This window comes from Andrographis paniculata, unplaced genomic scaffold, assembly GCF_009805555.1.
Source record: "Andrographis paniculata isolate CXL003 unplaced genomic scaffold, ASM980555v1 Contig46END, whole genome shotgun sequence".
Taxonomy (NCBI): Eukaryota; Viridiplantae; Streptophyta; class Magnoliopsida; order Lamiales; family Acanthaceae; genus Andrographis; species Andrographis paniculata.
Genome location: NW_026137580.1, coordinates 3,168,577 through 3,184,836, shown reverse-complemented (window position 1 = coordinate 3,184,836; position 16,260 = coordinate 3,168,577). Strand labels below are relative to the sequence as shown.

At 33.8% G+C, this 16,260-nt stretch overlaps 1 protein-coding gene across 1 annotated transcript; it reads left to right on the top strand.

The window, feature by feature from the left end:
- The first annotated feature begins 309 nt into the window (after positions 1-309).
- LOC127252729 (2-hydroxyisoflavanone dehydratase-like) lies at positions 310-1,569 on the top strand. Its single transcript, XM_051277037.1, has one exon. It carries the CDS (start codon positions 384-386, stop codon positions 1,464-1,466), a length of 1,083 nt encoding a protein of 360 aa, XP_051132994.1. The 5' UTR covers positions 310-383; the 3' UTR covers positions 1,467-1,569.
- Positions 1,570-16,260: the final 14,691 nt, after the last annotated feature.

Sequence of the window (16,260 nt, the reverse complement as noted above, 5' to 3'; positions counted from 1 at the left end):
TTATAAATAATAAAAATAATAGTTTCATTGACATTATGCATTTTTCACGTATTATTTTTTATAATGTTGAAATTTGCAATATTTACTAACAAATTTTTAATCGAATTTAATAGTCTGTAAAATAAATTATATGTAATAAACAATATTTAAATTTGAATTTATAATTTTATGATCACAAATTTATCTTCGCATCACCCATCTATCCCTTCGCATTTTATTTATTTATTTTTATAACATTCGAATCTACAGACTACCCAAAAATGTCCATCTACTTGATTCGCATGCATGTTATTTTATTAAATGGAACATGGAATAGAGACAATTTTTTACAGAAAGCATTTGATGCGTTCTTAGAATCCGTGACAAAGGTACATGGTCTCCCTATGTATCTCGTTATCCGGGCGCAAATGGATCTCTTCTTGCACTTTAACAACGCCATGTTTGGTTGCAAGTGCAACAATGTCTTCCTCCTCGTCTCAATCCTCCTCCTCCCCCAAACAACCCCCAGCCCTAACCCCACCATCCTCTACGACATCTACCCCTTCATCAGAGTCTACACCAACGGCACCATCCAGCGCTTCATCGGCCAGGATTTCTCCCCCCCAAACGACGACCCTCTCTCCGCCGTCCGATCCAAGGACATTCAGATCTCCCCAAACCCTAACCTCATCTCCGCCCGCCTCTACCTGCCCCGACCACCACACCCTTCCCACCGATTCCCCCTCCTCATCTACTTCCATGGCGGCGGTTTCTTCACCGAATCCGCCTTCTCCAACACCTACCACACCCACCTCACCTCCCTCGCTTCCAAATCCAAAGTCCTCGCCGTTTCCGTAAATTACCGACTGGCGCCGGAGCACCCCCTCCCCACCGCCTACCAAGACGCCTGGCGAGCCCTAAAATGGTCGCTCCGCCACGCCGCCGGCATTAATGGCACCGAGCCGTGGCTGACGCGCCACGCCGACTTCAATCGCGTCTACTTAGGCGGGGACAGCGTCGGCGCCAACATCGCCCACCGCATGTCACTCCTGATCGGAGAAGGATATTCCGGCGTCCGCGTCGCCGGCATGTTCCTGAACTGCCCGTACTTTCTGGGCAGCCGGGCGGTGGGGAACGAGTTGGCGAGCGAGTACTCGTACGTGGCGGAGCAGATGAAGAAGCTGTGGCGGTATGCCTACCCGAACAGCACGGGCGGGTTGGACGACCCGCTAGTGAATCCGGGTATGGATAGGGGGCTAAGGGGAGTGGGTTGCGGGAAGGTGCTGGTGTACGTGGCGGGGAATGATTGGTTGAAGTACAGAGGGTGGTATTACAAGGGGGCGTTGTCGAGGAGCGGGTGGGTCGGGGAGATTAAGGTGGTGGAGGTGGGAGGGGAGAGCCACGTCTTCAATTTGATCAACCCTCGCACCCCTAAGGCTCTCGCGATGCTTACGGCTTTGGCCAATTTTCTCAACGCTCGTTGGTGACCACATCCCAATTCCAATTTCTACCAGATCCATTCACATTAATGTTTCTCTATCCTTTGTCATCTTTCTTTCTCTTCTTCAATCAAGAATAAACTTGGGCTCTTTTTTCTTTTTCTTTTTTTTTATTTTGTTTAACTTTGATCAATGATGTTGTTTATTAATTGGGTCTGAACTGAAATTGCTGATAAATGACTTGACAGTAGCCTTGGTACAAAAATTGAGGTCAAATTGTTTTTTCCATTACAATTGGAAGACCTACATAATTGAATTAGATCGGTTTGTCTAGAGAAGGGGCTTTTGAAAATTTGAAAAAAAAAAAATAATAATAAATTAATATTTGATTTGATATTTTATAAGACAAAAAAATATATTTGATACAATATATTTTGAAAAATGAATAGTATCAAGAATTTATTGGGTAAACAGAATCACTTCTGGCTTTTCTTTGATACAAAGTTTGAGAAACATACTGTTCTACTATTGTTTAGTGTAAAATCAGTGTCAAATCGAAAAATATGAGACAATTTTATGCGTAAGTAGTAAAAAATTTAATTGTTTATAAAGAATAAAATTTTATATAATTTAAATAAATAAAATAGTATAAATATTTATTTATAATAAATATAAATTAATATTTAAATTATATCATTATTAATTTTATAAATTTAATTTAATTCATGTTTACATCATCACATCTATTAACTAGATCAATATACATTAAAATCCCTCAAATTCAAACCAAACATACTAATTCAAAGAACACGTCTTCTCATAACTATAAAAAAAATTCAAATTTGTTCAGTGAGGAATGATACGGTGGTGTAGGGGTTGGACGTAGGTACCTAGTGCGCACTTTCGGTAGTGACGGTTACGGATACCAACCGTCATTAAAATATATATATATATATATATATTCAAATTCATATGCCTTAAAGAAGAATTAATTGGAGATGATAGTTGGGGTGAGTTATCAGCATTGGTTGCTGATTGGTTCAAACCTAAAAAATCGGAAAAAAATTTCGTTCGGTATGCTTGGTTTGAACTGTTCGGTTAATTGGTTCAATTAGGTCCAAAAATGAATTTATAATTTCGGTTTCGATTCGGTTATTATTTTTTATTTTTTAATTTTGGTTAATCGAAAAAATCGAACTTTTAAAAATAATATATATATTATAATTTTGAGTATTTGTATTTAATTATATACGTAAAATATATAATAATAAATAAAAGTTCAGTTTCTTCGATTTTAAACCGAACCAAACTGAACTAGTTTGATTCAGTTTATTTGGTTTTGATAAACTTTGGTTCGATTTCGATTTCAATTTTTGTAAATCGAAAACCGATCGACCTAATGCACACCCCTGGAGTTATCTCTCTACTCAAATGGAATGGGTTTTGGTGTTTGGGCTAGGTTTCTCAATTGGGCCACAGCGTCTTGGTAGTGGTCGGGCTTTTGAAAATTGAGCACCTTGGAGAATTGCGTGTTGTTTGTAGAGTTGGCAATGGATTGATTCGTGTCGGGTTTGTGTCGGATTGAATATTTTAAACGGGTTAAATTACTCAATAATAACCTAACCCATTTATTATCGTGTCGGGTTCGTGTTAATCCGTTTATTATCGTGCCGGGTTCGGGTTGACTCGTGTTGACCCGTATCCATAATTAAGTCAAATTTTTGATTCAAATTAAATAATTTTTTGTTGTGTTGTCGTGTTAGGTTAGTTTTTATTGGTTTGAGCGTAAATTAGATTGAATTATTTAAAATTGAACTTAGTTTAAATTAATTTATGAGAAAATTAATAAATTATGAATACTTTACATATATAATAAATATATTAATCAATATTAATATATTATAATCGGGTTGTTGTGTCGGGTTCGAGTTGAGAGTCTCAACCCTAACCCAACCCGTTTATTATCCTGTTGGGTTCGTGTCAACCCGTATATACAATCGGGTTAAAATCTTTGACTCAAACCCAATTATTTTGTATCGGATCGTGTCGAATTGTCGTGTCGGGTTAATTTTTGTCGGGTCTAGTTGTTTGGATGTAGTTGGACTGTCTCGCTGATTTCGATCGCTGCTGCTTCTTTGTATCTTTAGTTATGGTTTTTGTTTTATTTGGATTATTCTTCTATTATGATATACTCATTTGTTCAACGCACCACGTAATATTTTCTATTTTAATCAGTTTACCTATCATGTAATATTTTAAAAATAAAAAATAATTAATCACTTAAATAAAAAAATAAATATATCTATATTTTGTTCTCTGATCACATCACCTAAATTTTATTTTATCCTACTCATCTAAATTCTGTGTCGAAATTCAAACATTGCTTCTTACATGAGATGAAGTGAGTAATAGTAACCATTTTTAAAGAAAAATAAAATGAAGATCCAGACTCAAAATTTTTTTGTCTCAGATGGATTAAGAATTCTAGTACTCCCTGGTCCCTGCTACGGTGTCCCTTTTATTGTAGACACAGAAATTTAAAAGTGGTATAATTAGTAAATAATTAATAATATATTAGTGAAAATAATGATTGTATAGTAAAATAATTTTTTTATTATGATTAAATAACTAATTAGTTTTATTAAAATTTAAAAAATTATAAATTAAAAAAATTAAAGCAAAATTAAAGTGTATAATTCTTTTCCATAAAAGAAATATGATAGAATAAGTGAGATAGTCGAAAATAAAAAATTGAACACGATAAATAGAACAGAGAAAATATTTAAATTTGACCGCATTAAAGGGGTGTTTGGCAAATAGCTTTTTGAAGAGCTTTTAGCTTATTGAACAACTTAGCTGTTTGACCAGTCAAAAAACTAATTTAGATGTTTGGTAAATTAGCTTTTTGGAATAGCTTTTTGGACCCGAAAAACTAATTTCTGAAAAGCTAACTTACCCAGCGTTTTAAAATAGCTTTTTCTGTAAAAAAAATTTTATTCCTTATATGCCCTTAAAAATTTATTATACATTTTACGCAAATAAAGATATTTTGATTATTTATTAATTATATTAGAATATTTTATTATATTATAGTTTTACTTTTATAAATTTAAAATAATTAATTTTTATATAAAATTATTTTAATTGTAAAATATATAAATTTATTAAAATCAACATAAAATAAAAAATATAAATATTAATAATTTATTTTTTTATTAAAATTACATTATATAAATTTTATACTAAAAATAAATTAAATAAATTAAATTTATTGAAAATTATAAATATAATGAACTAATCGATAATTAACATAATAAATATATACACGAAAATTTATTATTTTATATTTTACATCATTTTCAATAAAAAACTATTTATATATTTTAATAAAAATATATTATTTTTTAAATCTAACTGTAATAAAAATAAATACTTTTATAACACTTTTACAATTTTCAATAACTAATAACAAAAAATTTTAAATATTCTAAACTAAAAAAAAAATATATAATTGAATATATTAGAAACAAGAATAAAATAGAAATATCCTCAATTGTCATTTTACATATAAACAGCTAATATCAAACAGTTGTTTTACCAAATATTTTAATATAAACAACTAATCGAATCAGCTAGTCAAACCAGCTAATTGAATCAGCTAACAGCTAACAGCTATCATCTAATTACCAAACACGCCCTAAGAGGTAGAAGTGAGCAAAATATTTAAAATTCGAATTAAAATTAAAATTTTGTTTTGAATTTTTGAATTTGACTGAATAATACTTTTAGTAAATTTTTAGTTTTCGACCGACTAAAATTAATATAATAAAATCTTCAACCACCTGAAAATATAATATATATTAATATTTTATTTTATTTAATGGAAAAAACCAAGGATTTTATAATCCATAAATAAAATAATAATTACATAATACATCGGACATACAGGAAAAATGTAAAGAATCACAAACTCATCAAGGACCAAACTCAAATATAAAAGAAACTAAAAAATCCATAAAATAAAATATTAAATATTTTATTATTACTATTATATATATTTAATATTTTAATCACATATATTTAAACAAAATAAAATTATCAAAATTTGGCTTTTCAAACATATTATATAATTCAAAATTTTCAATTTGGTTCAAATTTGAAAATTGAATTTTAGTTTTTCAAGATTTCGAAATTTTGGTTTACTTTGGATTTTCAAAATTTTAATCGGTCCGGATTGATTTTTACTAAAGAAAATTTTTGAAAATTTTCGATTGATTCAAATTTAATAAAATTCGAATAAAAAATTTGAGTACCCATCCTTTTTTTTTTTTTTTTTTTTTAATGTATAGAACGGTGAATCTACTTTAGTTAAAGTTGATTACGGATTGTTGAGTTTTGTATTCAATCCAATTAAATGTCGCACTAAATATTATAGTATAAAATGATTTTCCATGTACATGTAAAATACTAATTTACAACCTGATGCTTGTTAAAATATTTTCACATAGTTAACAAAAGAAAAGGTATTTTCACACATATTTTAAATTATGAATTTAATTATATGTCAATATAAGGATCATTTATATATTATATTTTGAAAAATATCAAATAATAATATGGTTCTTAATTGAAGTTTAAAATATTTTCACACAATGTATAAAATACTGAATTTTGTATTTAATCTCGTCAAATGTCGTGTTGAATAATATATGATAAAATAATTCTCATGCACACATAAATGCTAAAATTAATAAAATAAAATAAAATATTAATTTATTTTAATTAACAATAATATATACAACAACGAATGCTAATACATATTACCCAAAGGCTAAACTGAAGCAAAATAGGTGTTAATAGTTTAACTATTTTAACTTTGTAATAAAGTGTAATGCATCAAATGTTCAAATTATGTCACTATTTATCTTCCATTTTGTCCATCCAGTTGAAGATGTATATTCGAATTACAATATGTTATCATCTCATGATTATGATGCATTATCTTAATATTTTATAATTTGTTGCATTCTTTGTACTTTGTTATTGATACAATATTTCATGTATTGTATTTGATACAAGTTCTTTTTTATTTTTATTTTTTTCATAAATCTTAATCGTAATTGCAAACCCTTTGTTATGTTCATAGTTACAATATAAATTGTAAGCATCATCTAATTTTGTGAATTTCATTGGATATTAATTAATAGATTTTGTTTATATATTAAATGTAAGAAAAAGACAAATAATGTATTGTCTATTGAATGCTAAGTTTTGTGTATAATATGAAATACTCTCTCATGCACATATAAATACTAAACTCAACTGCACAGGATATTAATTTATTTTAATTAATAGTCACTTCAATATTGGAAAAATTTTAAATTTTAACCTGTATGTGGGTCCAATTATCATTTGTAGACATTTTTTTTAATACTTTCGCACTTTAGGACAATATGTGTACTCCGTGCCTTATTTTTGTCATCCGGCGTTGGAAAAACGCACATGAGGGTTGTTGAGATGGTGTTGCCTAAAAAAATAAAGTGAAATTCGAAATAAGCAATATTTTGAATTTAATGTTATGTGCCTGATATTGGGTAATCCCTGAGCACTGAAATAAACATAAGCAATAGTTTGTTACAACATAAAACAAAACATAATAACACAAATTACTGATTATGGGTTTTTTTTGTTCCCCCATTCAAATGAAAAATCTATGATAAATACATTTCAAACAGGCACAATATTTTTAGGCGGTTTCATTTCTGATCGGGCGGTTTTGCTTTAGTTTGTATATTAACCGTTCGAAAACATCCCAACTTTCCAACCGCCAAGGTAGAAACCGTCTTAAGCGTCCGAATATCAACGGCCTCCGGCCGACCGATTTGCAGAACTAGTGTCCTATTGGCCCTTGGCCCCAAACCCAGTAGGCTATTAGCCCAAACGAACCCGAACGCTGACCCATCAAACCGCCATTCTGAACCTCTTAGGTTTTGACTAGTCGGCCACCGCGGGGCCCATGGGCCCAACCTTAATTTTCGTGGCTCAACAATTTACCGCCCCCGAGATAATGTCAAGGATTACGTCCCGAAAGGTGGTAGAACGTGATCTTTAACATGACAGCTACCCCCTGCCCAAGAATGGCAGAGGCATCATTACCATAACAGGGTTTTAGACCAAAACCCTTTCACCAGCCATATGCCATTTCTTCTTCGCGTATCCCTCTGCAAATTTCTCTGTTGATTTTCCTACAAGCTTCTCTTTGCTCGTTGCTTCATTTCTTCATCAATCAATTGTTCATACTGCCATGGAGATCACAACCATCATTCCGTTCGATGGATCCGCTCCGCAACTTGCTTTGAATCCGTCCTCCACCGTTACTCCGATAGTGCGTCTCTTTGTCTCCACCGTCGCCGAGGGAGCCCCCACGTAAACTTTTCTTCAACACAACCGCCGTTTCGCTATTCACGATGGGGCTTTCAACGCCACCCGTCATTGGGACGGAATCAAAACCAACCTCTTGGACCCAAAAGATGAATTCCGCACCTAGTACGAGAGGGTGGAGTAAAGCTTCGGAAAATAATGGAAACAACAGGGTCTCGATAAAGCTATCTTGTTGTCATGCCAGAACTTCAACATCCATGATACGGTAATCCTGGCAATGACAGCATTCCGGGATCCAAAGGTCAGTGCCTTCATGCTGCCCTCGGGGCCCATCGGCCCGACCTTGATGGATGTCTCCACGATCGCCCATATTTCGATTGTAGGGGAAGATCCAATAGTCGGGATCCTTACCGGTCAGGAGCCAGCAGCCGACCATTCAAGGTAGAAGATAAAACTTCTCCGTACAACAAGGTCGTGGCCTGGGGACCTTATATGAAGATGCACCTTCCGAACTTAATGTTTTGACTCTACTTTCTTTGCACAATGTTCTTATGTGATTCCATTTTCCGGACCCGATAGATACAAAATCTGTCCTTCCTCTCCATCAGTACCTTATTCCGTGTCAGCCTATTTGAGGGTCTTGCCAAAACCTGTCCGAAACTATCTAGTTCCGCCAAACTTGACACCGTTTTCTCCGGTCCAGTTTTATTTTTGGAACTCTGGTTCCGTCTATACTTCAATTCCCTCTTTTTTGGCCGGCCACCCCTAATTCTTGATTCGGATATATCATTCGGGCAGTACATACTATTCTTATGCTCCGACCGCAAGGGCCACAAAGACCCTGAGACCACTATCGGAGCCCTTTTAAGTGTCAACCCCATTGATTGAGATTATTATCCCTACTTTCACCTTAATTCCTTACCACCCCACCCTTTTATGTTCCTCTTCCAATTCCTTTTCCATACCCGCCTCCCTCCGAATCGCCTCACCCAACCTTCAAATACTCTTGGGAGGCGCCCTAAAACCCCGATCCTTTTTTGCTTGTAAAAAGATAGAAAAAAATAAAGAAAGCATATACTGCCTTTCCCTATTATCTACACTACTTATCCTATCAATTCGGCTTTTTCCAAGGTATTCTAGACTTAACCTTCACTCCTCACCTGATTCGAACCTATGCCCAAAACGTCGTAGCCGAATACACCATCAAACTATATACCGATCAACTTACCAAATATTTTATCAAACACATCTACACCCCCTTCCATGATTGCCCTGATACAGTCCAAGCCTTTCAAGAGTGGTGGTTGGATTTGACCTGGCATGTGGTTGGAAAACTTGTGGCCGATTGTCTTCGCCTCATATTCCCTCATTAAAAGGCTTAGTCGCGACATCTTCATGATCAACCTTATGTAGTGGGTTGTCATGTATGGGAATGGGATCATGGGCTTGTCATCTCATATGTTTTTTTCTTAGATAGCCTGGCGGGAAAGGGTCAGTTCTTGCTTATAGTGGAACATTATTGGGGTAGGTGAGAGGTGACTTCCCTCTATCAGTTCTACTTGGAATGGTAACGCTCAGAATCATGCTTTCAATATAAGATAGTCCTGCAAAGTTCGCCTGAAGTCGAGAGGGGGACATTCTTGATGGTGTGGGAACCGATTGGAATGTGACTCTTGAAAAAAGCATGATCCAATATATTTTGCATCAAATTTTGTTGATCATGCAACATTGCTTGCACGGTGGCTGTTTGTTGGTTGTTCAATTGTTGAACATAGGTTACCTATTCGGCGGGTACTTGAGTTGCGTCTCATGTAGACGGGATTGCGGCGCCGGTCATTTGGCTCCTTTCAATAATCCAACCGGATTAGAGTTGAATAAAGTTATCGCGGAATGTATGGTTGAAAATCTTGTTTCTACTCCCACTGTGGTCGCCAATTTGTTGAGATGGTGTTGCCTAAAAAAATAAAGTAAAACCCGAAATAAACAATATTTTGAATTTGATATTATGTGCCTGAGATTGGGTAACCCCTAAGCACTGAAATAAGTATAAGCAATAATTTATTACAACAGAAAACAAAAGATAATAGCAAAAATTACTGTTGTGGGTTTTTTTTGTTCTTCTATTCCAACGAAAAATTCATGATATATAAATTCCGAACATGCGTAATATTTTCGGGCGGTTTCATTTCGGTTCGGGCGGTTTTGTTTTGGTTTGTATAGTAACCATTCAAAAACATCCAAACTGCCTAACCGCCAACGTAGAAACCGTCCTGAGCGTCCGAATATCAACTGCCTCCGGACAGACTAATTTGCAGAACTAGTGTCCGATTGGCCCTTGGCCCCAAACCCAATGGGTTACTAGCCCAAACAAACCCGAACGCTGACCCACCAAACCCCCGCCCTTCTAAACCTCTTAAGTTTTGACTAGTCGACCACCGCACGTGCCTATAGGGCCAACCCTAATTTTTGTGGCTAAAAAAGGGTCACGTGCGCCTACACGGAAACGCCGGTGCAGATGTGGACTTCGTTAGAGCTGAGCTGACACGCAATTTGGTCCATGGTGGTGATAATGTGGAAATTCAAATTTAAAACAATAAATTAATAAATAAATTTTTGGAAAGTGATGTGATGAATGAGGGCGATGATGTGGAAAATTGATATTATTAAAAAAATATATAAAATTTATAAAATATGTTAGAATTATTTTTTTTACACTCTATCTACTTACAATCATAAATATAATTTGTGAAATTATTTTAAAAGTAAAAAATATATACAAAAATTTATTAAAATATAGTTAAAAAAAAGCCAGGGGTTTTCGTCTTCTGCTCTTTCTTTGCCTTCATCTTCCTCATCTTCCGGTAGCCTTCGTTTTCTTTTCACATATCTAACTAGACGGATGAGGAAATCGATTTGAGGATTTATTATTTTTTTGTTTTGTCGTAGGAGAAAAATTCAAAATAAAAAATAATATTAAAAAAGGAAAAATTTAAGGTTCAGATCTGAAAAAAAAAAAAAAAAAAGGCACAGAAGGTGGAACTCCGTCATGGTTGTAGACCACCGACAACACAGGATTTGAATCTGATGCGCCGCCCGAGCGCCATGCCAGGTTGTGAACCTCCCTACCGACTTGCTCAGAAAACAAAAAAGACCAACAATAGAGAAAATTTCATCACAATCTCCTTCTCGCACTATAATTTTACAAATATCTCTTCAAACTTTGAGAAAACAAACCAAAAATTATTCGTAGCTGCGCTAAGTTGGGGCAATTGCCTGGGTAGATGTATATGTGCGCAGTGGTGGAACCAGAATTACTACGGTAGATTTATGCTTCTGTTGCTACTACTGTTAATTGAAATATTGTTAGTTTTTTTTCCGACGAATCACCGGTGAAAAGAAAAAAGGCAACTGCCTTAGAAGAAAACCCTAGTCTCAAAGTCTCCTCAATATTTCCTTTTGTTTTTTGAGTTAGTATTTGGGACTTTTAAGGTTTTCCAGTTGAGTTCAAATTGAAGGAATGAATTGAGTTTCAATGAGGTTGGGGACCAAATAAGAAAATAATATATCGGAATTTTGTGTTTATTTCAATTTGGTCCAATTGGACCAAAAAATTGTAAAAAAAATATCCCCACGTATACCCTATTATCACATTTTTCCTTTATTTATCTCGCTGTAATATATTCTACATGTTTGCAAATGTTGCTATTTTTATCTTTTGGCCAGTGTAATGTTCACACAACGACTGTCCCCCACGCGGCCAAAAGACAGAAATGACAATTTTTTTGTAAACATGTAGGATATTTTTTTTCCAGTGAGATAAATAAAAGATAAAAGTGATAGTTGGGTATATATCACTACAAAAAAATAATATATTTGTAATAGAATTTCGTCCCTAAAGTTCACTACCTAACGTAATTCCATTCCTAATTCCGTTTCTAATGTCATTAGTAACGGAAAAAGTAGATTTAGAGACACAAATATTTTGTTACAAAAATGATTTTTTCTTGTAGTGCATGGAAGATATTTTTTGCAATTTTCCCTAATTGGACCAAATTGAGAATGTTTTTTGTAATTTGGTCCAATCGGGCCAAATTGAGATAAAAAAAAAATTATTTTTTCTTTATTTCTTATTTTTCTAAAAAATCAGACTTTCCGGTTCATGCTAGCGACGCCCATATCTTGCTGCGCAAAGAAATATTGGCGATGTCTATCTTTGCAGTGGGGAGGGCACGTAGGTGCACGTGACCCTCACGTGCGTTTTCCTGGTGCCAGAAGACAAAAATAAGACTCGAAATACACTTATTCTCCTAAACTGAAAAAATGGAAAAATAAAAATGTCTGAAAATGATAATTGAATCCACATAGAACATAAAATTTGCAATTTTCTCTTTAATATTTTAATACAAAAAGAATTGCTAATACATATTATCTAGATTCCTAACAGATGCAAACGGTATTCTTATACTTGGCTACTCTCCAACTCTTGAAAAACTATAAAAATAATCATATTTATACAATTTCATAAATTATTCTCTAGACTTTTCTAAACATACAATATTTTTATCTATCTATTTTTCTAGGATTGATTAATATATAAGTTCACACAATTTTATAAATCGAATCCAATATATTTTTTTTTAAATTTTACTTGGTTGGATATTTTGACTTCGTCATCCGATATTTACTTAATTTTTTTCGATGTCTCCGTTGCTTGTTGAACAATTGATTAAGGTTGGATTAATGGTAACTGAATTTTGTTTGCTTCCATTGATCTTGTCCATTAATTTTGTTTGAGATTTTTTCTCAGTTTTTGTACGCATAAATTGAAACTACGAGAGGAAGAAGACGGTTATATAAATCAATAGTAATTAAATTACTTTTATATTCTTAAATTAATACAGGTCAAAAGTTTTAGTACCTAATTTCTAATTTTGGGTGTTCTTCATTCTATTTTTGCATTTATGAATGCCTTTTTTTTTTCTTATTATAAAAAATTCATTTGCCAACCCTATCGGTTGATATTTACAACTTCGCCAATAAATTAAAATATTAGTGTTAACTATGAAATATTAACAAATGGAAATCATTTTTTAAAAAATATTTGATTTATTTATTTATTATTATTATTATTTTTTAACTTGGAGATGAAATCTCCTATGTTTGGAATAAAGAAACTATAATGAAAGAAATGATCCTCAAAATAGATTCTTTTGAACTTGGTGTGGTCTACTAAAGATGCCTTGAAATGGTAAAGCTGTTAGGGCGTATTTGTTTGTGGGTTTTAGTTTTTGGATTTGGATTTTTGAATAGTAAAAAGTTGAATTTGAATAATTGTTTGATGTGATATAAATAGAGGAAACTTTAGTGTTGTTGGTGTTGCCTCTGCAGAGTATCGCTTAGCACCAAAAGTTCTTTGATTTATGTGCGTTCTCCACTAGCTTCAATTTGAAAAACTATTTATGTTTTTCCAACACATCTATTTAAATACCCTCACAATCTCCTTGATTAGGACAGAAAAATTGACAAGACTTGCTTTTTGGGAGATTGTACTGCAAACTTCATACAACCCTTTAGATGCAACATCCCTATTAGCTCTAGCCAATTACTCCAGCTGGCTGCCAAGTTTTCTATAATGTCCCTTGCCTCAAAGGCTACCTTACACATAATAGAGCTGCCAACTATAGCATAGAGTGTAACACTTAGATATTTGTTAATTCCTATACAAAATGTCTAAATTTCTGGATACTATGGGATTTCATGATGTGGGAGTTCCTCAGTAGTTGTTTGTATCTATTTCAACCTTGAGAAAGGGATTTGACAGTCTCCCAAGATGTATTTCTATACCTTAAACTCCAATCTTGATCACTTTTGAACGATGCAGCGGAATGGAATGCAAACTCAAAAGTTTTTCTGTGTTCAGAGAGATGTTGTCTGCTTGAGATTCGAACAACAAACAAGCAACAAGAAATGCAGTGCAGAGTGAATTAAAACAAACAGCACACCGAAGTTTGTTGACCCAGTTCGGCCCTCAACCGGCCTACGTTTGGGGGTTACCAACCCAGGGAAATTCCACTATAAGAAAAGCAGGAACTAGATACAAAAACTCCTCACACACACTCCAAAAATCAACAGCCACAAACCCAACTTAAATGTATTGGTTTCCCTACCACATACAAGTGCATCTTCCTTCGCAATGGCAAGCATGCAAGGCCTCGACCTCCATTGGTTGTGCTATGAAATGGGACGTTGTTGTAGGCAACTTGTCACCTTCTCCTCCTTTGACTCTCCTTGGAATCCCCTTTGAACCAAACAAACACTCGGTAGTTTGTCGACACAGCAGACTGTTGTGATTCCTTCAGGATGTGATTTTGGCTTCAAAACTCCAGCAACTTCGACAAGAATCAGACCCAATGTAATAGATAAAAATCCTCCCATATTTTTTACTCAAAATATGGTCTAACCTCCCAAAAAAATTCCTCAAAATAAAAGAGAACACTCTCCCTCAACTAGAAGTGAAATTCAACTATTATACTATGGGATTTGGCCTTTCCTTTTGGTGAAGATGAGTAGAACTCTTCAAGTTCTCACTCTCTACTTAGAACACGAAAGATATTAAATTTTCTCTCTTAGAAAATTATGAAAGCCCCATTTTCACAATTCTATGGGTAGTGTATATATATATACATACACAAAAACACTTTTTCCAATCAACATTCGACAACAAATGGACTCAAAATGGTCAAATATGCCAAAACACATCTCATGACACATATCTATGCATATGGGACGAAATTGAAATGTTAAACTCCACATAAATGCCTAGAAGGAAGAGATAGTTAAATATTACCTCTTTTGCTAATGGGTGTTGGAAACCTTTTTCTTCTTTTATTTTTGACATTTTTTTTGCATGCAATTTCGTGAAACAAAGCCCTTTTGTCTTTAATGAAGTAGGATAGTGAGATATATATTTTTTGTCTCACTTTGAAGCTTTTTCAATGACCAGAACATCATACCTTGAACCATGAACTCAAGCAGGTTGCAGTCTTGCAGATAGCTAATTGGTTGTGTGATCTTTCTACAGATCCAAAACGGACCGAGTCTCCCTCCATTTTTCTTCATCTCTTTTTGACTTTCCATTTTGATGCAAGCACGAGGGACAAGATATTTTGTCTTTGATTACAGTCAAGCATTGAGATAAAAAATTTATCTAATGTTGGAGCTTTTCAAAGACCAATATATCAGACCTTGAACTGAGCATCGAGAGCGGATTTGAAGACATGCAGGCATCAGCTTGGTTGTATGATATGTGTGCGGATCCAAAAGGGATAGAGTGTCCATTCCTCTTTGTTCATCTTTTTTTTTTTTTACTTTCCAAATCAATGTTTGCACATTTTTCCTTGTGTCTTTTGTCAATGAAACAAACAAGATTTCAATTGTCTTTTTTATCTCTTAAGAAGACTTTTTTCAACTCATAAAATATGTAGAAAAATATTCCACATCAGCAGCTAATGTGGACAATTTAGTAACCACACATGCACCAGTTGGTTGTTTGAATATTCTGCGGATCTCCGATACATCAAACAAAATTTCATACCAATAGGATTCATCTTAAGCTTGCTCAAGATGTATAATCTTCATTCTTTATTGGACTGTTTTGATTGTTTGATGAAATTTGGCTAAGAACTATTAAGCCAATTTTGGAATAATGTGGGGCATCCAATAGAGTTCATCCATTTTTATGCTTCTGCATGCAATAAGAAATAAAAAAGAATTAGCTTAGAATTATCAGTGACAGACCATTTATCTTGAAAGTGGAATAGATACTAAAGAAGTTTCTAAAGTGATCATATGGGCTTTCACATTGAACTTCATTGTAAGTGTTTTGTGCAATTACTGATACTAGCACTAGCTTTATTTCATAAAATCCTAGTTCTGAGAGTGACGTAAAAAATTAGTGTTGGATCAAGAAGAGCTTCATAGTGATCATCCATAGGGATCACAACAAGTGAAGGATTCCTCGTGTGGCCCATTTATGTTCAGATTTGGCCTACCTTAAAGCTCAACAATAGTCAGTGGTGGAATGCTATTGGTGGCTGCCATTTCTCATTTATTATAGACCATATATATGTCATTTTTTTGTCTGCATGAAAAGACATGTCTAAATAACTCATATTCGCTCTTCTAAAATTTTAATGACACTCGAACCTAAACCGCCCAAGGGTGAACATGGATTGATGTGTGAGCTAAATGAAATACAAAAATTAATGATATCTTATTTCTCCTAGAAAATAAGAACAATTACAACTAGGTATATTCTAAGAAAAAAATAATAATCTTAGCTTAAAAAAGATTCTAGCGGTGGACATAAGAGGTCAAAGGAGGAGTTCCTCCATGAAAAAAAATGTTATAAAAAAAATTATAAGAAAAAATTTCTTACAGTTTGAGCTCTGAACAGTTTACA